The 24,841-nt window shown below is 35.2% G+C and overlaps 2 protein-coding genes across 3 annotated transcripts; one reads left to right on the forward strand and one right to left on the reverse strand.

Moving 5' to 3' along the window:
• Positions 1 to 1,052: 1,052 nt before the first annotated feature.
• Positions 1,053 to 12,356, forward strand: LOC117121448 (general transcription factor IIH subunit 4-like). The gene is made up of 15 exons (XM_033266661.1): positions 1,053 to 1,188; positions 2,405 to 2,509; positions 3,176 to 3,307; positions 3,585 to 3,678; positions 4,227 to 4,318; positions 4,784 to 4,895; positions 5,960 to 6,028; positions 6,474 to 6,557; positions 6,667 to 6,668; positions 7,957 to 7,988; positions 8,555 to 8,690; positions 9,325 to 9,451; positions 9,834 to 9,912; positions 10,594 to 10,655; positions 11,136 to 12,356. The coding sequence occupies exons 1-15, from the start codon at positions 1,061 to 1,063 to the stop codon at positions 11,250 to 11,252; spliced, it is 1,371 nt and encodes a 456-aa protein (XP_033122552.1). The 5' UTR covers positions 1,053 to 1,060; the 3' UTR covers positions 11,253 to 12,356.
• Positions 12,085 to 24,841, reverse strand: LOC117121447 (aspartate--tRNA ligase, mitochondrial-like). 2 transcript variants are annotated; one of them, XM_033266658.1, is made up of 15 exons: positions 24,640 to 24,841; positions 22,083 to 22,246; positions 21,200 to 21,304; positions 20,271 to 20,369; positions 19,733 to 19,853; positions 19,092 to 19,210; positions 18,389 to 18,493; positions 18,101 to 18,241; positions 16,892 to 16,930; positions 16,457 to 16,558; positions 15,987 to 16,202; positions 14,855 to 14,909; positions 13,917 to 14,080; positions 13,225 to 13,411; positions 12,085 to 12,944 (listed from the first exon to the last, which is right to left on the reverse strand). In XM_033266658.1, the coding sequence occupies exons 1-15, from the start codon at positions 24,752 to 24,754 to the stop codon at positions 12,778 to 12,780; spliced, it is 1,899 nt and encodes a 632-aa protein (XP_033122549.1). In that variant the 5' UTR covers positions 24,755 to 24,841; the 3' UTR covers positions 12,085 to 12,777. The 2 variants fall into 2 exon arrangements, with proteins under 2 accessions (XP_033122549.1, XP_033122551.1); XM_033266660.1 differs by lacking the exon at positions 24,640 to 24,841 and having other exon boundaries at positions 22,000 to 22,132.

Genomic DNA, 24,841 nt, shown 5'->3' on the forward strand with positions numbered 1-24,841 from the left:
AAATACTTGTTTTGTTATCAAGATACAGTGATTAAACAAAAGGCTAATAAATTCACTAGCCGGTCGCATCAGATTCAATGAGCCGAGCCCACCATCCCCGCCCCTTGTGCTTAAAAAGTTAAAATATTGTAACGGTGAATCATATCCCATGAAGTCAAATACAGTAGAACCCCTTTGAGACACCCGTGGGGGCTTAAATGGTCAATTATGAGTCCCTATTAGACCCCTTAAGGGGTTATTTAATGTATTTTGTTCCTATATCACAGCAAGTAGGCCTACCATTAATTCGAAAAATTCATAATAATGTTTCATTTAAGTTTTCCTTTTGAAATGTTTTTAGCCCTAAACCTAATCCAACCTCCTCGGCAGTGATTTCTAAGTTCGCACTCAATATAAGGATCAATATTGTGAAAAGTAGGCCTATTTGATCATAATTCATAGCTTTCGAATAATATACAAGCATTGATTTTTGTTGTTTTAAACATTATCACTGTAGATTTATTCCTAAGATATAACTTACACTTCATCTTCAAATCGCTTACTTCACAATGGATTAAAATCATGGTAAAAAAAAACAAACTTGGCCTCACCAAACCAAACACATGTCTCGTTTTTTAAAGTAAAAGGATAGGCGATTATTTACAAAATTGCTCACCTCAGCCGCAGCCATGGTGAGGCTAAAGTAGTTAGAGTGGGGAAACAAATTAAAGATATATTGTCCCTTGAAAATAACTTCGAATTAATAAATTTAGGATAGGAATGTTTGAAAATGTGAACCCTGCGTTTTATACTGGATAATAATAAAAATAATAATGAAACACTTCCAGCTGTACTGTAACTGGAAGTGTTAATCATTGTTTTCATGTAAAATTATAGGACAACATTTCTTAAATACACTAATTTCTATGTTTAAATTGATAATTTGTATGTTACTTCAAAATGAGCAACTTTTTATTTCAATTGTTTTTATGATATATTTTGGTATATTGCATGTGACAGAAATTTTTGGTTTATTTATTTCTCTTCTCTGATTGGCTAAATATAGTGGGTCAAAACCAAGATGGCTGCTGTCGGGACTGGAAGCCATAAACTTGACTGTAAAGATCTACACGGGTATTTGCGATCATTGTCGCCAGCAATTTTGGACAGATTGTATGATAATCCTGCAACATGTTTAGCCGTTTTCAGGTAAATTATGTGAATGTGATTTATTCAAGGTACATGATTTATTCATGCTTCTTTAGCTAAACTACCGGCTAGGCTAGGCCAAGGACAAGGTTTGTTATTGTTGCACACATGTGAGAACACTGAATGTTGTGGAGGAATCCTCGTCGTGGAGAATAAGCAGTCTTCGTTGGTAGTAGTAGTAGTAGCATCTATTCGCTGCTCAACGCATTATTGACATTCATGGCTCTAATAAGGCCTGCTAAACCATAGTTTGTTATGATACTACAAATCTACAAAGATTATCTATGTTTAACCATAACTATTTAACTGAAAAATGATTGAATAATAATAATATTAATAAAGAATTCGAGTCCGTCAACTCTGCTCCTCCCCACAAACAAGTCAACTTGCAACTTCCATAAATAACTTATTATTTTAATATTAATATTATAGCAATATAAAAAGGTATAATATAACTAATGATAATATTAATAATGACAATACTTAATGAATTATAGACAAATTAAATATACATTACATATATGTGTATATATTTAAATATATAATATATATATATATACAGTGGCGTATCTGTCTCTTATACACATCTAGATGTGTATAAGAGACAGTCTTAGGCCTATGTACATAAATCATGATATATTAATAGATAAAATCGAAACCGACTTTCTTTATGTATAAGAAATAATAAAAAATGAATACCATGAATGGTCTTTAGAAGTACTTTATTGGAGAACCTATCCTTAGATATATTAATTTTTTTTTTTTAAGTTGTTAAATGTAATTCAAACCAGTCATGCTTAGCTGGTTTCTGATTTACGTTTTGGAACAGAATTTGGAGAGGACTTTAGATCAAGTCAGAACTTCATTTTGGAAAAATAGTTCTACATTTTTAGAAATTTACGCCAACGTTTTGGTAAATTAGACATGCATTTTGTAATTACATTTTGAATTTAACATGTGCTTGAAGAATGCATTACGCTCTACCTATAATTTGGTGGTGTAGTGTGACGTCATCTTTGGTAAGCGTTCTGCCGTGGGATCAAAACTGAGGGGTAAATTAACCCTAACCATGTACTTTCGGGAACGGTACAGTAAGTGGGTCTATTTCTTAACTTTCATTTCTTTCTAATTTGAATAAATGGACCCCATGTGCTCTACTGCCCCATGGTCACATAGTGTTTCATTTTCTAATTGCCTATTTTTTCTATCAACTTAGGGAGCTGCATCCTTTATCCAAACACTATGTAATGCGAGTAATATTTGTCGATCAACCAATCTCAAAATCAGCAATATCATCATGGGTGTCCAGTCCACATCAAGAGTAAGTGAACTAACTTGCATCTAATAACTGACATGTCCATCCTATTTGGTAATGTTGTGTGGTAAAACATCGGTATAACAATTGAGCTCCTTACACAGGCATGGTCAGAGGGCTTTTGCATCCTAACACAATGGCTGAGCAGTTAAAGCAGAGGCGCTGCAACATACAGCCATAATATCGGCTCTAGTTCAAACGACACGCTCGCCTATGGTTCTGGAGGTGGAATAAATCTCCTCAAATAAGAACTATAAACTGTAGGCCCAGTCTACACAATTGGCTCATGTGCACTATAAAGCCCAGTACATCTTTTGAGATGAATAGGGGGTTACCACGAAGAGACCATTATGGAGAAGGTAGTTACTGCACACTTAAAGCGCTCTGATCTTCATTAAATAGTGCTATATAAATGATGTTATGTATGTAATGAACCAGAGTGCAGACTTAATAAACCCTTTCTCTTCCAAAATATGCACTTGATTTTTTGTCATGCACACTAATATGGACACTATGCCTTTGATAAATTGAGTCTTTTCTCTTGTTACTGTATCCAGCTGTACATTACATATTGTATATTTGCATTTATGCACATGGTTCACATGTTTATTCTGCTTTTAAATATTTGTACATTAACAACATGTTGTATTTCATTGTCAACTGTTCTTTTAGGGATCATAATCAAGCGTCGCGTGTATTAAGCGATCTTCGAATATGGCATGATCGCACATTACCAGGTGGTCTAGCAGGCTGGATACTGAACCCCATCTTTAGGAACAACCTCAAGACTGCATTACTAGGGGGGTAAGAGACAGACACTTACTATAATATATACTATGAATTCCATTAATAATGATGTTTCATTTGTGGAATAGGATGGTCTATTATTTCATGTTTAATTTAAATTTTGATGTTTAAGAGCAGATATGTTAGTATGTTCCATGTTCTTTTTGAATGGTGGATGGATTTTATACTCACTTTTCAAAAGTGAAAATATCCACATAATCTTACTAATTAATTTTTCACTGTTCTGTACACATCACATACTATAATGTAAACTCTTGCTTTTCATTTTATAAAGTGGGAAATCCTGGTCGAGTACAGAGCAGCTGGGCTCAGATAAACATGCAAAGGATATACAATTTTTAGACAGCTATGCAAAGGAAAGGTGGGAGGTAAGTGGATTGGATTTATTCGTTGTAAACACCAAGGATAGCCCACAGAAGTCTAGAAGAAGACTCATTTCCAGTGGGGTCCTTCTGGTGGTGATAGGGCAGTACACAGGGAGACAATCCCCTACTCTTTTCCGAAGAGTGTACTGTGTTCTTTAACTTGCAAATAGGCCATAAATGCACACGAGACCAACAGCTTAAACGTCTAATCCGAAAATACGGGGCACTATTGTAACTTGTATTTCAGCCCTCCAGCTAAAACACAAGGAGAGGCAGCGATGGGAATTGAACCGGGGACCTAAAGATCTCCATGGTTTAGCGCACACACAGTGGCTACCACCAGATTAGTGTGTTATTCAATAGTTGGTGAAGGCCAAGAATATGTGTGTGCATCTTCCGCAACCCACAAAGCTATCTGTACACTCATTTGTGTTATATCTATGAATTATGACGTTTTATGGGACCTTATAGAAACAATTTATTATTCAAGAGTCGTTGATTATTATCAATATTAATTTACGTTCATCATTGCTTGTATTGTTATATTACAGTGCATTCTTCATTTTCTTGTGGACTCCAGGGGTGTGGATGGTCTTAGCAAAGACATTGCTACTGTAGTTACCAGCTCCGGCTTAATGAAGATGTAAGGTCATTGCCTTGAATCATCTGTAGTATCATATCAAAGTGTGATTTCATTTTTCATTTCATTTCTTTAGGCACGAGAGCAAAGGATATGCCAATAAGTGAACTTAATCACTGTCCTAAGTGGCATATCCATTAAACAACAGGGGACTTAATGGACCAGTCACTGGGGTAGCCCCCTACTGTTCTCAAAGGATGTACTTAGTTCTTTAAAGTGCACACCAGCCAAATACGTACCCTGGGCATACGGTTTAAAGTCCTTATCCGAGAAGACTTGTTCCACCACCAGAATAATGTTTATCTTTTCCTAATTTTTAATAGCTCAATAACTTTTTGAAACATTTTAAGCAACAGTACACACTGATATTAAAAAGCAACAATATAATGATATTTTACAGCTTTTTTTTGTTTTTTTAATGATTATCATTGCACTTTGAAAATAATAATTTACTTATTCTACTTTCAGGCATGAAAATGAACCACGTCCAGTCATTACGCCTGCTGGATTTCAGTTCCTGTTATTAGATACGCCTTCACAAGTTTGGCATTTCATGTTACAATATTTAGAAACAGCTCAGGTAAAGGAGTTTTATATTAATTAGTGTCTGTGCATATGGGCAGGGGCATACCACCTATGAGCTCTCACTAGCATATGTCAGATGTCCCTGAGGGGCCTGGGCATCCTTTTTATCATTGAACGTGGGCCCCATATCAGTTGAGCGAGCAGGGCCCCTATAAAGAGGAAAGACCTTTACCACCTCTCACTAGCGTAAGTCAGGGGTCCCAGAGGGGCCTGGGATTGTAATCAGCATATTTTTTGCGTGAATGTGGGCCCCATATCAGACATTGAGCTGGGCCCCATAAAGAGGAAAAATCACGTGCCACATACGAGCTCTCATCACTGGCTAAGCAATCGACCCCAGATGTGTCAGAGGCTTGGGACATTAATTTAGCGAGGACCATGTGTGGACAATATGTGTCCCAAAAGTGGTAAATATGCACTGGGCTAAAATCATGTTGTCAGGAGTTATTCATCAACTGTGCTCTAAATTCCCAGTCGATGTTCTTAAACTTATTACACTAGCTTAACTCTCTCCTACTTGGACTACAGCATCCCTTTCTTGGGGTAACGCCACCAATATGGAAAATCTTAATTATTCAAAAATTTATGTACTATGTGACAGTTTTCATGTTTAAACTTAAGAATAACAATGTACCAAGTTATCTCATCTCTTCATAAAAAAACACAGTGAGTCCATAAAATTATAACACAAGACAGGATCATAAACCTTATACAGCATTTGAATCTCTCCGAAATCTATTTTATATTACGGTTCCAAACACAAAATTTATAAATTTCTTTTCATTTAAGTCTTTCTCCAAAGATTATTTTTTTCAGTTTACGTAGAAGATACTTGATTTTGATGACTATATGATAATTGTTCTCTTTAGTTAAAGCAGCTATCGTGAGGATCTTACCCGCTAGGCCAACAAATACATTTACATTCAATTGGCCTCGCCGCCTGGGTTTCCCCATAATCTGCCTTGTTATAATTGTACATATATTTCTTTGTACCTGGTGAAATTATTAAAATAAATATTATGCAAATATCTTGGAGTTGATGGTTTTATTTTTTTGCAGAAAAGAGGTTTAGATGTTGTCACAGCTTTGTCATTTCTATTCCAACTCAGCTTCTCAAAATTAGGAAAGGTTAGTGTAAGAAATGTGTTCGTAATTGTTTAATTATTTTGGTATCAAGAGCAATTCTTTAAAGCAGTTGACGAATGCTTGCTCGTCAAATACATGGCAATTTATTCTCACTTTAAAAAAAAAATGTTTTCATCATAATATATGAGGCCTGATGTCACTGTCAGAATTGACAAGAGGCAGCTACAAAATATTTTAATTAATTTATAAGCCATGAAATACTCGCACTTATGGCTGAAACATCCCGTCAACAGTGCAAGCTGGGGTATCTAAGCCTGGCCGACCTAGAATAGCTAGCTTGTCATTTAAACTCTCGAAAACAGGGTTCAGAACCTGCATGGAGATCGCTGTGCTAAACCACCTTTAGTTTGTATATTGTGATAATTTACAGTTTATATTTCAATTGTTGTTATTTTATTTTTATAATCATACTATTTTTTTTTTCCAGGATTATTCAACAGATAGTATGACTGAACCACAGTTACAATTATTACAACATCTTAGGGAACTAGGCTTAGTGTTCCAGAGGAAGGTATTAATAAAATTCATGATTTTAAGTACTTTTACTCGCAGTGTATAAATGCTCATCGTATGATATAATTGCATTGACTTTGAGTACGTTCTTTATTATTTTAAGAAAGAGGTGTTTTGTAGAATACTTTCAGACCAGCAACCTTTATTAAAAATAAGCTTTCATTCACACAAACTGCAAGAACTAAATCTTTTTATTTTTAATATAGTTTGTTAAGTGCTATCAAATTCAAATTGATATATTTTTTTGATTAATAGTTATAATGGGTTTCACTTTTTACAACAAAGTTGTAGAAAATTAAAGTAAATACTTGCCAAGCTAAGCAGTTCATATGGGCTGGAGCTTATCCCCAGTTTCAAGTAGCGTGAAGTGGATGAGAGCGTGGTGCTCCCCTTTGGTGAGATGCTGGTCCACCGCAGGTTACTCCCTGTAATTAGCTGGTACCCATTGATACCGCTGGGTAGACTGATGCAGATAAAGCGTGTTGCTAACAAGCTAATGCACAGCCATTTCAAACCAAACCATTTCCACTGTGCCAAACTGCCTCCACTGGAAATTAATACAATACAGATCAATTGCAAGAGCTGTCTAATGACTGGCTTCTCTTTGACTGCCTAGGCTAATGGTAACAACTAGCATACCCGTGCTCTGCACGTTGTTAAATGAGTGTGAAAAGTTGACGAGGCATAGGCCTATAGTTAAATGTTCTGGGAAGTTGAAGCAATCATTGAGGCTATCACAGTTACCTTGTCATTATTATTTCTGAAGGACCTCATTGTAGATAATATTTTATGTGAGTGTCTCTCCCAATTAGTTAATGTGAGGAATTGTCCATATTGATAATACATTGGTGTACCCTCTTGCATTTGAAAATGTAACATATACAGTAATAACATGTTAACTCCCACATGTTCGTTGTTTGAATTCAGCGTTGCGGTATTGTCTCTGAATATATATGGCTATGAATGTGTGCACGTGAGACTTATAACATGCATATTAGGTCGGGTGCCTGGCACAATGACGTCACAACAGTTATGAGATTTGGAAGTAATTGGCAAGAAAATGTGTTAATTTTGCCAGAAAAACACATGTTCGATAACAAAATCGAGTCCTAAGGTAGCGGATGTTCGTCCCATTGGTGTGGTAGCTACAACATTTGTGAAAATCATAATTGTACTTGAAATATTTTCGGAGATATTTGGTGTACAGAGAAAAACGCAAAACGTTATTTTAGTAGTGCAGTTTAACTTGCGAAAGTCGACTTTGCCTAACTCGAATAATTTCCAAGTCTAACTTATTTTACATGCCAAATTGTTGTGTTTTCCATTAATTAACAATCTGTAAGTCAAATTTTATCCAAGGCGAACAATTTTGCAATGGCATTTTGGATTCGACTTAGGCAAGTTCAACGTTTGTTCCCCACTAGTTTGTGTTATAAAATAAACAAAATATTTTAAAGACAAAAATAAATGTTTAAAAATAAATAAAAAAATGCGGAAAGGGCTGCCCTCTGCAAGTAGAAATGGTGCCGCGAGCAGTGCTCTGAGGTGGATAAATGCTTATCTAATACTTTTATATTGCTTTACTTAGGCTGTAGCCACACTATCAAACTTCATGTGGGAACTGGCTGTGATTTGCCCATATATGGGCAATTCATACAAATTTGTCACATAAAATTTGATAGTGTTGATTGAGCCTTAGGGTGTAAAGATTTAAGGCTATTTTTTTTTGTAATATTTTCTTTTGCCTTAAATACTGTGGTACTGTACTTTAAATGATGCTTATAGTAGTCAATCATACCTGTACAAATACAATACTTGTTTTCTCAATATAAAGTTTACTACTAGTATTTTTAATTTTTAAGTTCTGTTAATTTACTGTATGTTAATGTTAAAGTTTTTTATACATAAATACTGATAGTTATGTATTTACTAACATTTATCATACATCCTGAAAAATTTATAAATAATGTTTATTTAAATTTTTGTTTTTTAAAGGTCTTTCTAAAATGGGAGTACAGAGTAGTAAACAAGATGGATATATCATTGTTGAGACTAATTACCGGGTTAATGCTTACACCAATTCAGACCTTGAAATAGAAATACTTGGTTTATTCTGTGAAATGTTATATAGGTAAGATATCAACATTCAATGTTTACTTCCTACTAAGCAATTAGAATAGTCACTTATATGAAGGTTAGATTAATGCATGAAAAAAATAATATATTTCCAATTATCACCTGTCAACAAACGATTGGGCGAGTGTTTGTCCTCTCTCTGCTGATGTGCATCATAGTGCTAGGTGTACAAAACACTTGAACATTCAGTACTTTGCAATGCTGCAATACATTGTTTTGATCTTTTTCAAGTTCAAGCAAACTGTGCACTAATGAAAAATTAGTGCATGGTTTGGGATAGGAGAGTAACATTGCGAGTTACAGTGATGATGTCACAATTGACTTATAATTACAACCAAAATTAATGTAGATAAAAACAAATTGTTTTTTATGAATTTAGTGCAGTATTATGCATCAAGCCCAGTGCATTGTCTAGAGCTCCTTTATTACTAGAAGTATGACACCTTGGTTTTAAAGATACGCTCGGCAGCAGATATGTTGAACGCTGGGTTCCTCATCAGCACCCTAGTGTAACGTTATATTTATTCAATGTTAAAACATGGAAACTGTCTGCGAAATCACTAAAATAATTATATTGTACTTATAGTTTGTATTGACTTTTGACCGAATTATCCTTTGCTGTTTTTCAGGTTTCCAAATTTATCTGTTGCACGTCTAACAAGAGTCAGCGTCCAATCAGCAGTAGATCATGGTATAACTGCTGAACAAATTCTACACTACCTACGAACACATGCTCACCCAGACATGCTAAGTAAGGTGAGTGAGTGCAGCATGGACTATTTGCTAGAGAGTAGGATAAGAAGTTTGAACTTCATTTCTTGTCTTTAAAATATGTGCTTTGTCTTTTTTGTGTTTTTTTTTTTTGGAGTATTTATTTTTTAGTATTTGGTGTACAATTTCAAACAGTATAAATTTTTGAGCCATTTAACTGTGAAGACTGGAAAATTGATTTAATCAATACAAAAGATGTTAAAAAGAATTTTTTTAAACAATAACCTATATTTCCTCTCAGCAGTTTTTGACAATTTAATATTAAAATAATTTGTACTTTTACTAAAACAATGCATTTTTCTATACATTTCAATCTTATCTTCTTTTCAACAACTGAGTATTTTACTGTGTTGTGACTTTTTTACAGACACCTGTTATACCGTCCGTTATAAGTGATCAAATTAGGCTGTGGGAGCTTGAACGAGATAGAATTAATTATGCTGATGGTAAGATTCAATGTCGTTTCTATGAAGATCTGCTTTAAATATGTCCCAAGTGGTCCTGTGATGATTTGTTTTTTTAAATTACATACTACAGATTCTTGGGTACAAGCACATATTGTATATAAGCCACCCCTCTCCCACCTAGGTAATTAGAGTATAATTTTGATGAGTTGCTCAGCTGTCGACATTTACAAATATTTTCAGGAAAAGAAAATTTGTTTGCTTTTGTATAGGGGCTTCGGTGCGGATAAGTCCCCTCCCCTCACAAAAAATGGCCCAATTTCTTATTTCATATTCAAGGATGAAGAACTGCATAATTTTATGTTGTTTATTCCTATACAGAAAAATAAGGTTAGCATTTCTACATGCTTCTTCACAAGTTAAAATGTTATAGACCATTGTCGCGAAATTTGAAATGAAAGTTTCCGATAACCTGGCAAGTACCACTGGGGGACTTCCAGAGGTCTACGCACTTCGAGCTACGTAGTTACCAGTGTGTGTGCTTCACTCTATACTGGCTAGCTGGTCAGGATAGGCTTGGCTGTTGGCTGCTGGAAGTGCTCCAGATAGTTGCGAGACGTTGGAGGTGCTGTTTCAGAATAAACCATTAAAATGGTCTATAGCTGGTATACAATTTATTTTAAAAGACGGTTTCATGTTTATTGTGTACAATTGTTCTTTCAGGTGTGCTTTATAACCAGTTCCTGTCTAATAGAGACTTTGAGCTTCTCAGAGACTATGCAAAGGTATTAACTTTGTTTTTTATTTCCTGGTCCAATTTAATAACTCTAGTTTCATAAATCTGTAATTTTAATTATGCAAAATTACTAGTTGTATCAATGAGGTAATTTAAAAAAAATTATAACTTGTATAATATTATACAAATAATGAATGTTTATATGAGCGCAATGGTTGACTATTCCCTTCAAAAAGGCAGAGCCGAGTTAAATGGAACAGTAAATCTTCCAACGAATAAAAATGTTTTTCCCATTCCACGAATCCGAAACATTAATTATTTGTTTTATAACAGCGAACACAGGTAAAATAGATCTTTGTCATAAGATATTTTTAAAAAATGTATTAAGTGGAGCCGTGCATTTTCATATGTGACGAAATGGTGTAAAAAACCATTGTCACATTATAAAAAAGGCACCAATCAAAGGATCTAGATGGTTTATATAATGCATAATAATTATTGTTAATTGTATTTTATTTTCTTTCTATAGGATCTTGGTGTTCTTGTATATGAAAATGCAGTAAAGAGAGTAATAATAGTCACACCTTCAGGTCATGATGAGGTCAAACGATTTTGGAAACGTCAGAGGAACCAATCAAATAACTGATCCGTCAGTTATTTTATGAACGTCCAAATAGCAGATACTAAAACAATATTATAAACATTCCTTTTGTGCAAATTCTGCAATAACAGAATTACAGGAATGTAGCTTTGTGTATTCGCATCTCCTGTTAAGTTGAAGGATAGTAAGGTGGAGTAATGTGCTATACTGAATTGCACCAGTAAATTCACAATGCACTATTAAATGGTATAGTTGACTACTGGTTTATTAATTTTCGAAAACTCTGTATTTGGGTTGTTGGCACTTTTGTGACCTTTGTATTCAGAAGCCTACATCACCCATATGCAAAAAATCATTTATATATTATGGATAGATGAATTATAGCTTGATTTTTAAATTACTCGGTGTTCTGTGTCCGGTCAAAAATATTGAAACTTATCAGGATGCAAGTTGAGGAAATTAAGCATGCGTCCCATTTGATACATTGCGTTTGTGCGAATTTTGCATTAAATTATCATGTGTTCTGTATACTAATATCTGTTAAGAATACAGATATCACAGAAGCCTGTAGTACGGATCTGTGCGTATACCCACACGGTCTGCTTTGTTTGCTGGCTATTTCTTTCTGCGCAAACAATATTTGCTACTCTATAACTATAGACTACTGTAGTAACTCCAGTATAAGCTCACCTTTACTCAAATCCCAGGGTATGACGAAAGGGGTGCAAGCCCAAATTGGCCAAATTCTGTGTTTATACTTTTAGTATATTGCCTATCGTCTATTATTTGGTCACCTTGAAGACCAAACATGTGTCCCCGTAATAGTGGAGTCCGGAATTGTTAAAAATGTGCTTTCCTTGTAATTTGTACAAAGGAGGGCTTTGCTGTAGTTTATTCACTTCAAAAAATATATTAATGATTTTGTAAAATTAATATATCAGTACAGTAATGATCAGTAACGGTTTAGTTGTCATTGTTTAAAACCATGTAATGGTTAACATAGTAGTGAGTTATTTCATATTTTATTTAATTTGTTAATTTATTATTGAGCAAGAGATACCTTGTACCTATCTATGTTTATACATTTTATATATTTTTTTCTCAATAAAATTAAGGAATGATTTGATAATAACCGGTTTCCAGCATTGTTCTGCAAGTTGAAGTCTAAGATGAGTTTATTGAATTAGACATAAGATGACTTGTCATCCTATTCATATTCGCTATCATATAGCCTCATAAAGGCTTCTTTGCTGCTACAAAATATCTTTGAAACAAACTCCTTTGTGAAGTTTGACAGGCTGAATTTAAGTCAGCCCTCAAATGCATCTTTTCAATAATTCTTTTCACTCTGAGACCATGCAGATGCCTTGTTTATTTTGTTTTTAACACCTGCATAATGAGCACTATATAAATGTTCATATTATTTATATTTCTGTATCTGCCAAATTAAACGGTATTCAATTCCCTGTCACTTATTTGTTTTTGCTACTAGTATTTCACTAATTACAGCTCCTCTAACTGTTTCCTCCACACGGCAATACAATTTTTAAAACTACAGCAATGCTTTTTCTCATAATTCTTCATCTTGTAAACGAATATGGTATGAATTCAGCTCCTCCCAGTTGAGTTCTATGGGGGCATTGCACATCAAATCGTTGCCTTCGCCCGTCTTCGGGAAAGCTATGACCTCCCTGATACTAGATTCACCGCAAAGAATAGCCATGAACCGATCAAAACCTAGAAAAACCGAAATTCAAGAACATATTAATTTTACTACTTTTCTTCAATCTGCTAGAGGTATATTGGATGACTGAATTGACTAGTAATGTTGGTGATAAAATGTTGCAGACCCTTGTAAACATTTCAATATCATTTAGTAAATAATATTCCCATCATACAAAGACTTGCATTCCTCCATAAATTTAGGACAGCTACTGTAAAACATTGCTTTTCACATGAAATCAAAATGTCCAATGCTAAGGTAGACAGGATCACAAGATGGAAGAATTATACTGACCAATAGCGATTCCGCCATGAGGTGGGCATCCAGACTGCAGGGCTTGTAGTAAGTGGTTCATGGAACTTGCATCTTCTTTCAGCACGTTTTCAAGTACATAACGTTGAAGTTGTTCATTGTGTATCCTAATGGAACCTCCGGCAATTTCAAATCCATTCAGTACTAGATCATAATGTTCACCATAAACCTGACATTGTTAAAAGAAAAATATGAATAGTGTCTGAATATCAAGTAGGACACATAGAGCCTTGCTTATGAAGATAATATGGATGTAGTTGGTGCAGCAGATTTAGCTCATACTCAGCCTTTGGGGTCAGGGTTCGAAACAGGTGGCACCAGGATTTACCTGGCAGGGGGTCCAATGTCACCGACGAAGGGCCTGACTCTCTGACGAGAACATAAGGGTGAATGGTCAGTCATGACCAAAATCTCTCAGAAGCCCGATCCAGCCCCCCCCCCACTGGTGCCACCCCCTTTTGTGTTAAATGAGCCTCTCTATACCCAGGAGTAAAATAGGGTACAGGCCTATGGTGGGAAGTTGTGCAGAAGTGGTGGCAAACTCACACAACCTGCACCATCTCGTCATTATCTTTTTTTATTTTTTTTTTTTCAGCATAACCGAGCAATAAGAATACAATACATCACTGTAGATAGTAATGACAAAATTATACACAAGTTGATATACTTCTCACCTTTCCTGGATTGGTGTGGATCAAGTCCATGTGTTCAGCTACAGGTGCAGTGAAAGGGTGATGGGTGGACTCCAAGCCCACCTCACCACCTTCTTTTGGGGTGAACAGGGGAAAGTTATTCACCCAAACAAAATTAAAGGCATCAGGATCTCGCATCTGGATTCCTTATAAAAGAATAACATGTGTAGATATAAACTAGAATCATTATGGCGAAGGATGTACAGTATTTGTTAAAGTCAGGCTCCGGAGGAAAAATATTTTTTGATATGTTGTACAACTGATTGTTCTAAGACACAAAAAACATATTTGATGAAAACTCAGGAGTAGTTAACGAGATACAGATTTTTGAATATTTAGAAACTGGGGGTAAATGGGTGGTTACATCCCTTTTCCACCAGTTTTTATATATTGAAAAATCTGCATCAAAGTTTTTTTTGTCAAATATGTGGTAAGACTCTACACTATCAAATTTCATAAAAAAAAAGTGTCACATAAAATGTAATCCAATTTGATATTATGTGATATGACGTCATTGTACCCATATATGGGCACATAACATTTTTTTTTGTCACATAAAATTTGATAGTGTAGACAAAGCTTTAGAAAAATTAGTTATATAACATATCAAAAAGTGTCTCCTCCTGAGCCTGGGTTTAAAGACAAAAGAGACCATGGGCAGTGTAATTAACTGAGAACTCATATAGGTGCTTGACACATAGTGTAATGGTTATATGGTTCAGAAAAGAATGAGATAAAAGCAGAGGAAAGGAGGAGTATTGAAAGTGAAGAGCTAAAGCAGAAAGGATATTATTCAATTCAAAATTTGCTATTGGCACAAATGCTAATAAAAGAAAATGATTTTTGTTAATTGTGCTCCAAAAAAGTGGAATAAACAACTAAATGAAGAGTAATGAAATGGTTTAAATGCAATACAGTACCTTTCCTTTCTAGTAAAGATGCAACTACTTTCCGTAAATGACCAAGAAGAGAACACTAGAAAAAACAAACAGTTAATTAATAGTACATATATAAAGGAAGGAGAGGGAGAAGACAGTCTGAGTGGGTAGCTAGAAAATGGTATGGAGAATGCGAGGAGATTGGCTTTCCGGAGAAACACCCACGGCTTTCTTCAGGGATAAGGCATGCTGAACTGAGCTGAACTGATATAAAAACAGAACTAACAAAATTTGAAATAAAGGATTCATCATCATTGCCTTCTTTCACAATAACCAATTCCTAAGAATTTTTAGCAAAGATCAGTTTGTTCTTTATTGATATGATTGGCAATAGTGTGCTCTTTATTGGCGCCTTCATAAATACTGGGGACCTCCTTGAGTTCTCAAACATGCTTGTCATGTCCAAGTACGGTGGGGCAAAGTATTAGGAGTAAATTACGTTTCAAACAACATATTGTATGTACAATAATAAAAATATTTACAATAGTAGCAAATGATGCTTAAAGAATCCCACACTGGAAGCCCTGCTATGGCATCTGCAGAGGGAGATAATCACAGTAAATTGACCAGTCTGTATAGGGATGTTTGTAAAATCAGGAATATATAGGTTTGAGATTGCACTCTATTAGAGAATTTGCCTAATCCCCATATTACATGATCATCATATTAGTCGCATGTATTGTGGTAAGACTCCCAGAATGAATGTTTGAATCATTTCCTGTAACTAAATGAAGTGGCGGATCCAGAAATTTGAAATATAGGGGGAACAGAGTGGGACTTTCGGGGTTGTGGGTCTGTACACCTCAGCCCCACCACAGTTGGGGCTGAGGTTAAAAAATTTATGATTATGGCACCTCTAGATGACCGGAAATGGCACTCTCAGACTTACAATTTGAATGTCATTTTAATTTTTTTTATTTTGAAAATTTAGGGGGCCCCGGCCGACTGGGTCCACCTTGCATCTGCCGCTGTTATACTTTGACGACAAAAGTTTTGCAATAAACAAAAATTATACCACAAACCATGATAAATTGTATTATTTTTGTAATGGTTAATTGTTTTAACATGTGGCAGAGCAAACAGCACAATAGAGCAACCATTCGAAAAAGCTTACCGTTACAAATGTATTTCCACCTCCTAATATAACAATATCACCAGTTTCTGCCTCCATTTTTACACATAGATTCTTTTGCACATCTTGTGATAAATATTTTGAAATGGGAGACTTCATCTCATTCTCAGCGGTCAGTTTCATGAAGGTTATATTGCGATCAAACCGATTCTTTGCTTCTAATTCCAACACCTTTAATTCTCTATTGCTGAGATGTTTCTGCAAATAAAGAATTCCAACATATGAAAATGACTCTTGCATAACCTTGTATAACCAGTAATTCTCATGACTAATATAAATTAGCTAGTTTAACTGAATTTAGTCCTTCATGAACAATACAAAAATGCAAAAACAAAAACTCAAATGTGTGTTGAGGATGGCAAAAAATAAACTTGATATTATTATAATTATTATTATTATTATTAAGAAGTCCTACAAGATGAATGAAATGAATATACAAGAGAAATTCTTACCATGCCCTCTTCTATTTTAATGGCCCTGAATATGAAGTCATTACTGTCTTTTGATAAGAATGACAAATCAGTGTCATCAAAGTTACTAGTTACATCGTGTATCTAAAAAAACAACACAATATTCAATGTTGTTTGCATCAGGAAGTTTCATAGGAGTGGTATTATGCCATAAATAAACATAGTAGAAATTATAGAGTAAACTTATGTTTCACTTAATGGGGGTTTTGGATGCTTATCTGTTTCTAATCTCATCAAACATCTTTATGTAACCAGTTTGAAAAATACACTAGGTCAAATTATGTGTTTTATTGTCCAATAATGAAAAAGAATAATATCCATTTGGCAATACAGGTACTGTGTATGATATCAGCAAAAACAATAACAGCATAGATGTCTATGTCTATTTTTCATTTTGAAATAAGCCACCAGCCTTACCAGCATTCCAAATCTTGTATCAGGTTTGTCACTTCCATACTGAAACAAAAAAACACAAAAGAAATTATAGATATCTGGTGTGGAAGTAATACATACAGACTATAGTTGACCAAATAATAGATTGTTTTGCATATAAATAATAATAATAACAAAAATAACAATAATAATAATAATAATAGATTGATTTATAAGGTGCAAATAAACAAGGTCTCTAAGTGCCCTCTAAAATTAGGCCTAGACATTCTAGGCAAATGCTTTCTTTGGCCAGAGGATTTTTAGCAGCACCAGTACTGTAGTCAGCCCATTTCCATTAAGGTTGCTACGCACTGTTCCATACTCATAAAATCTGTTTCAGAAAATGTGTCAAGTGAAGTTATGGATGTCCCTTATTTATTTTTCCCAATTCTGGACAGTGCCGTCAACGAGAAAGTTAGAGATGTAATAAGGGACCTGTAAAACGCTGAATGCAGGTACCTGGATTCCAAAAGAATGATGTAATCTTATATTAAGTATTTCGATAAATGAGCGGACCAAAATAAACAATTTAAACCAATAAAAATGCTCACATTTTTGGAGCCACGAACACGTACCTAAACTGAGTCACTAGCGTTGAATAGTTAGGCCTGGCTAAAAAACAGTACCTACCTAATAAAATGGGCCTAAAATATATAGAATAGACCTTAGCAGGATGAGTAAGCAACCACGAATAACACAACAACAATGAATCAAGCTTAGGTTAGACGGCCAAAAATACAAACTCAACACCACTTTCCAGGATGGCCCAGATCCCTAGAGTCTATGGGCCTATTTTCAAGTACTTACTTATTACAGTACCTATTTAAGAATGATAATGTTCTACCAAAAAGAAGGCCTATGCCTATGCAAGAAGTAAACCAATCATGTGACTTAACAAAATCAGTCATGCATAGGATATCACACATGGAATTTGATGTGTTAAATTTTATGCATGAATGATCAGGCAGCGTTTGCCCAGGCCCTAATCCACCAGAAAAAAATAAATAAATCAAGTATGAGACTCAAATTAAATTTGGTATGAGATGCACTGAGCACAATAAAAAGAGAGTACAGTAACCTACATTTAGGGCCTGGAATTCAGAATAGATAAGTGAAACTGTTAAAAACATGACCTCTCCACCATGTCGTTAATATGCCATGTCATGTACGTCAACTATCAATTTGGAAACCTACCTTGTTGATTGCTTCAGAATAAGACATTCGTGGGAATGGTAGTTGTAGTTGACCTTTGTCCTCTGGCCAAGCGCTATTTATAAGCTCTTCGGTGAGATTTAAAATATCGTTTTGTTCAATAAATGACATTTCTATATCAACCTATGAAAGAACAATTTATTATAATGTAGTTGGAATATTTGATAATAAAAATATATAGAAGCAAGGATATAATATTAGGGAGTTAATTGCATGTGATTTAAACATTCTGAAGTTAAATTAAAGTTTGAATATAGACAAATAAAACACCTGGGTGAACTCTGGTTGTCTATCAATTCTTGCCCCTTCATTCCTGTAACACCTGGCGAACTGAAAATATCTGTCTATACCACCAACCATCAGAAGCTGTTTAAACTATACAAAAAAGAAAAAAAACCAAATCAATTTCAATTTAGTTTGTCAATTATCTGATAAAAAAATAGGTTAGACAATAGCAACATGGTTACATAAAATCAATGACACAAGCTTCTGTTCTAGATTTTTAGAAGTGCAAGCACCAAGGGTGGGGTGTATACAATAGATCACAATATACTGATTTAATGTTTATCCAAAAAATTTTTTCAAGAAATAGAGCACAACTACAGGACCAGTGCTGTATGTGTGCAAAAAATCATAACAAACAAGTGTTTGGAAATGGATGCTTGCCTGTTTACAAACTATGATGATATCACATACAAACACATGCACACACACACACACACACACACATACACAAAGACAATCGCAAAGTCTCCTATTAGGAAACAAAACATATTTTTAAACAGAATAACAATGGAATTGGAGAGACAATGATGAGCCTACATACTGTACATTCTGTGATTTATTAAGCAGCCATAAACCGTTGGTGCTCAGCTAATGACGCTTTGTTAATATGAACTTATGTACTTGTGTATCGCAATATTGTCAGTCTGAAAGGAGGCTAAGTGATTGTAAGTTGGACGAGTTGAAGTACCTGTTGCGGACTTTGTGGCAGTGTGTAGAACTTTCCTTTTTGTTGACTAGGTACAATAAACTCTCTGGCGCCCCCTGGAGTTCTCCGAAATAACGTTGGAGTTTCAACTTCTACAAAACCTGTAGACAGAAGATCAGGTAAAAGATTTACCATCATCATATATGTGGCAAAGACAAGCCAAACCAGTCACTCATTGCTGAAATCGATTTTTAGTAATTAATACATGGTTAAACAGTAAAATGAGAGCTATAAAATGGTAAAACAATCATTTAAATTCAAAATTTTGTTATGAAGATACAGGAGTTTAAACATACAGATGTTTAAAGAACAATATTTGAGACATTAACCTTCAGAGTTTACAATTTCGGGCAGAAACCATCAATGGATCGTTAAAAAGTGTTGTTTTAACATTGGAAATGGGGAAAATAACAGAATAGCATGATGTATAGATATATAAAGGTTAGTTTAGTGCAATAAAATAGATTTTGCCATTCCAGCATGTTTTGGCCATTATCTATGAAACAGGATTTGCGACGAGTGACTGGTTTGGCTTGTCTTTGCCACATATATACATCACAATTTTATTATGAATAAAAACATATTACCATAATTACTGAATAAATCAATTTAGCAAAATTTACCATGTATGCACAGAAATTGCCTCATGTCATTTGCAACCTTTGACCTCAGCCTCAAATTCTGCTGCATCTTAATATTCCTTAGATCAAGATATCGGTGCTGCATTCTGAGTGGCTCCTTGACCTGATGAAAACAATCATCAAAAGAAAATCACATGAATGGTAATCAACAGTGCCCACTATGAAAATCATTTTTCCCCCCTAGAAAAAAAATATATAAATACGTATAATTATATTGATTTAACACATTCCAGTTTATATCCACAACTTGTCAATTGCACAGATTAACAACCTAATTTAAATAAAACAAAAATTATGTTGCATGATCTGCTTTTGATGTGATTAATAAAAAATTCATACAAAATAGATTAAGTAAAAAGTACAAAGGTAAAGAATCATGAATGAGGATGTACAATGTTGTGCATAATCTGCAATGGATTGTTCTATTATTTTTAAGGTAGGTTTTATTTAGGAAATAATCAGACAATAATTGATTTATCCAGGAAAGTACTATATTCACAAAATAGACTAAGGAACTCACCTTCTGGAAATCATGCACTTGGAAAGGTAGAGCTTCTTTGCAGGGGTTAAGTATCTCAAAATCTGATGCCACAACTTCAATGTCACCAGTACTCATTTTCTGATGATCAAACACGTAATAGATACTGATGTTACTATGATATTACTTTGTAGGGAGTAGAAACATGCATGCACAGCAACACACATGCTTATGATTATTTGTAAAAGTGCTACAGCACTTGTTGAATAAATGAGGCTGTCGTCAAGAGACCAAGGTTGTGGCTGAATTGATTGTGTATGTCTAAATGATTTGAGCAATGCAGACAAGATGAAACTGATTTTGCCTGCTTTGTGATGTCCAGTGGAGTAATGCCTATAGCCTCTGGGGGGGGGGGGGGTGAACCCCAACACCCCAATCCAAAAGGGTTCCAGTGGGCTTGACATTACGGTTCATTAGGGAGCACCAAGAACTAGCAAATTAAAACAATTTAAATCCCAGGTTCTTAATTCTTGACAACACTTCTTTATAGGACTCTTTCTATTCCCGGCACAAAAGTGTTCCACTATACTCAAATTTAGATAGTATGAAATAATGTTGAGGGCTACTAGAATTCACAGAAAATTTGAATGAAAATAATACAACAGGCTATGATATTGTTGATATTCTACTGGGTGGCCACTCTGCTGCATTTGTGACACTTGTAATCGATTACTAAAATGCATGGGGCCCAACAATTTCCTGAGGCTTACCGTTATGCCACTAGAAATGTCACTGTTAATTAAAATATCTGATTATTCTCATTTAAAAAGAATCAAATTTAATTTAATACTTTCCCCAAGACACAGATCAAAACACATTTTAATTTTTAACAATTTACAGAACCAATATAATCCAGACAAAAAGAAAAATTCTGTATTCTGAAATTGTTTATATTTATAATGTTTTCTTACCTCATTTTCTAATCCATCTGGTCTCCGCTGAACAAACCCTGTAACTTTGACAACAGATTCTAATGAAGCATCCATCAATTGCTGGACCATTTCTTTTCCATGCCTCTAAAAAATGAGAATTTTACCACCAGTATTAAAATTTAACGTATTATTAATTTCTACGAAAAATAATAATAATAGTTGGATTTTTATAGGGCATCATGCAAAAAAGCCTCTAAGCGCTTGGTGATGGAGCTCCTTGAGCTTGACATTTTGATAGTGGGAGAAAAAAGAAAAAGATGTAGCCCTACGAAACTAAAACCTACTCCTTAAGCTAAAGCATGGTTGGCCGTTGGCTCCGAAGAGTTCATCCGCCCTTTGTTCAGCTATTTTTTTCTTGCTGCTGGGTGTCCATCCACCCTCCCACTGCCAGCCGCTAAGACCACCAAATGGGGTTGCCAGAATCAGTCGGCAGTGGCTCAACCGAATGCAGTTTATAACATCGTAGCAACGACATTATAATCTTATACTACACTTAAATGAACTAAGTAACTAATTGGTTACACTATCCCCCACCGGGGGATAACAGTATTAGACTGTCTTTTTGTGCTAAAAAATTATAAAATATGAAATTGAAACAAAAAATATACACTTAAAAATGAATGAAGGCACCCACGAAAAAGTAAGTGACAAAACTGAAATGTCCCCTCCAAATACCAGTACTGTCACAGTCACTCATATACTAAATATTAAAGGGAAAAAAATCTTGGTGTCACAGGGTTTGAACCCAGGACCAAAGGATTGAAAGGCATGTACATTACCTTAACAACCAACTGACTTCACTACAAATTATGGCACATACAGTAAGTTCCAAAATGTTAATGTCAATAATTTACTCGCTTACTTCTTCCGTTGGGAAAACCACTTGTGTAGCACCCGAAGAATCTCGCAGAGTGAACATGAAGTCAAATCGTTTATGCTGCACCCAACCATACAGTGCGACCTTTTGACCTGCATTGACAGCTCTTAACTCGTCACAACTGTGACTTTTGGAGCAAAACCTGTTACCTAGAAAAACAATTTAATAATATTAAACTGTGCTCATAAAAACTACTTTTTTGTCAAATAAAATGTGGTTGCCAACTTGATAGCAGAAATAGCGTTTGTTTCTTTCTTTTGTAATTTTTTTCTTCTCTCCGGTATTTCTGTTTTTGCACGGGGATTTTCTGGCCAGCACTTTCATCACTTTCCATGCTTGGATCTTCTTCAAACTTTGTCCACATCGACCCATTACTTAAATTTCATTAATGAACCCTGAACCTACTAACTGTAGATACAGTTGAACTTGCCTTAGGGCCATAATGTCACTGGCAATGTTCAAATTATGAAGACATTTTAATCTTCAAAAATCACTTTCTAAGATACACATCATGAACAAATACATGTACTTAATTTAAAGTGATAAATAGTACATTATTTATCCATTATAAAGCATCTAATTAGATATTTGTCAACGAGGCTTGAGCGGTTGAATGGAACAATCAATCTTTCAGCTCATGAAAATATTCTTCCCATTGCATCACATTTTCATAAAAATACAAATAATATATACAGTACATAGGGCAAATTAAAGTTCATAGCTCAGACTGACATGCCAATGGGCAATGTTCAGGGCTGCCAAAGTGCCCCTTTTATCATACCAATTAGAATCAAATGAATAAAACTTTATAACACTATGTTTATGGACTTACGGTACTTACTCACTCTCTATGAAGAATAAACATTTTGCGATTGTGAAAACTCGAATGTCTGGCTCAGGTGTTGGAACAGAGGTGGACATAAAAGTAGGTCAGAAGGCCAGAAAATTGACATTTCCATTTGAGCTTACAAAAAACTTCGAGCATGCTACTTTATACCACCTTACTCTCAATTAATATTACTATGATTGGTGTTGGGCCGTAAAGGTGTTTCCTAGACAGAAAAGTTTGGCAGGCAGCACACAGGTTTTTTAATTTATTTTCGTGGGCCACAACAATATTACAGACGGGCCGTATTTGGCCCATGAGCCGCACTTTACCCATCTATGTTGTAGACAGATTAATCTCATTTAGAGGTCAAGACCTTTCAACCAATCAAAAAATAGCAAATTAGTTAAAATTCTGAGTCACACATCATCATAAACAGCGGAAGTGAGATATTCATCACAGGTACGTACCTGGGCCCCTTGCCTTGTTTAAGGTCTGGGCTGGGGTTATAAACTTTAGCCAGAGCGTGGCCTAGATAGGACCAGGACTCCAGTAATAAGGTGCTTGAAATGACACATGACCCATCATGCACCTCCACCGGATAATTATCCTTTCTGTCATCTTTAATTGCCAGATCATAACATGGGGGCACAGACACAAAAATAACAATAAAAATTGCATTTATCAAGGACTTACCACTAATACAAATTAATATTACTACAAAATTAGTCTGATATAATAGCTGTAGCCTGCTGGGTGGCTTGAAACTGATTAATTGATTGATAATTTGACAAGACCAAGCAAATACAGTATGCGAGCACAATGTAAAAATTAAGGCCAAGTCCTACTGTAAGTCTCACATTTTTATGTTGACTTGGTTTCAGTTTCAACATGACAAATTTTATAATTTTTCCTTCAATTTTTCCTTTAATTTTTGATGTCAATTTCTATTGTTTTTAAGTTGTCAATTTCTGTATTTTTTACATGTATTATATTTTTTAACTTTTGTTTATCGCTTATTCATATGCAATTCAGCCATGTGCTGCAATGTTTGCATTTTATTGGAAGACTGAATAAATATACCTCAACATAAATCATCATCATGCTATGAAAAAAAAAATAAACACCCCAAAAAAATGACCACCAACTCCCCACAGCATCCCAACACCTCACATCCCCACCCCTCACTTGACACCTACTGTACCCCACTGACCGCCTCATCCCCACCTCTCTCCACAACACGATCCATATATATGGACCATGCATCATATCCATATGACACCCGCGATTATACGTTCCGATAGAAGCTTGGGCACAACTAGGCTAGGCCTACCCATTAACAATAAAATAGTATTTGGGGACTAGTTTTAGGCATAGGCCTACTTGGTATCATCATATCATAGATAGGCCTAGGCCTAGACAAGACTAGGCTAGTTACTAGCCGCTAGTACAAGAAAGTTGAAAATGGGCGGCGGGGCTTATAAAATAGACTAGGCTAGATAGAGCAGTAGACCCAGCCTATAGCCAGTTCAGTAAGCTACCTAGCCGGCCTGCCTACCTACCTACACTAGGCCTAGGCCAGAGGCCTACCTAGACCCTAGCTAGGAAGATCTCGAGTTCCTCCTAGAGGCCTATCCTAGGCTAGGCCTCTAGATAATAAAGGCCTACTTTCTAGTAGGTAGTTTAGTCAAGATTGATGCAGAAAAACACACTTACTCTCACTTCTACTGGAAAAGTTTCGGCCAAAGTTTCTGCATATTTGTCTATTATACACTGGTTTTCTAATCGACTGGTTTAGAATAGAAAAACATCTACTACAAAACGTACGCATGACTAGTCCTAAATATAGGCTACTACTAGTAGGCCTAGTCTAGACCTAAAAATCAAAACAACTCCAGAATTTCTGCAAACGCCATGT

The sequence above is a fragment of the Anneissia japonica genome, unplaced genomic scaffold, assembly GCF_011630105.1.
Source record: "Anneissia japonica isolate Jap-2015-1 unplaced genomic scaffold, ASM1163010v1 scaffold41793_len627382_cov181, whole genome shotgun sequence".
NCBI lineage: Eukaryota > Metazoa > Echinodermata > Crinoidea > Comatulida > Comatulidae > Anneissia > Anneissia japonica.

What these genes read in the sequence shown, in the direction of transcription:
- LOC117121448 (XM_033266661.1), top strand. Translation starts at nt 1,061, where the DNA reads ATGGCTGCTGTCGGGACTGGAAGCCATAAACTTGACTGTAAAGATCTA. An exon ending in AATATTTAGAAACAGCTCAG is followed by an intron (nt 4,896 to 5,959) that starts GTAAAGGAGTTT and finishes ATTTTTTTGCAG; the next exon opens with AAAAGAGGTTTAGATGTTGT. An exon ending in TAGAATTAATTATGCTGATG is followed by an intron (nt 9,913 to 10,593) that starts GTAAGATTCAAT and finishes TTGTTCTTTCAG; the next exon opens with GTGTGCTTTATAACCAGTTC.
- LOC117121447 (XM_033266658.1), bottom strand. Translation starts at nt 24,754, where the DNA reads ATGCGTACGTTTTGTAGTAGATGTTTTTCTATTCTAAACCAGTCGATT. An exon ending in CTTTTCCAGTAGAAGTGAGA is followed by an intron (nt 22,247 to 24,639) that starts GTAAGTGTGTTT and finishes TTGTTTTTCTAG; the next exon opens with GTAACAGGTTTTGCTCCAAA. An exon ending in GTGGAAATACATTTGTAACG is followed by an intron (nt 14,910 to 15,986) that starts GTAAGCTTTTTC and finishes TGTTTTTTCTAG; the next exon opens with TGTTCTCTTCTTGGTCATTT.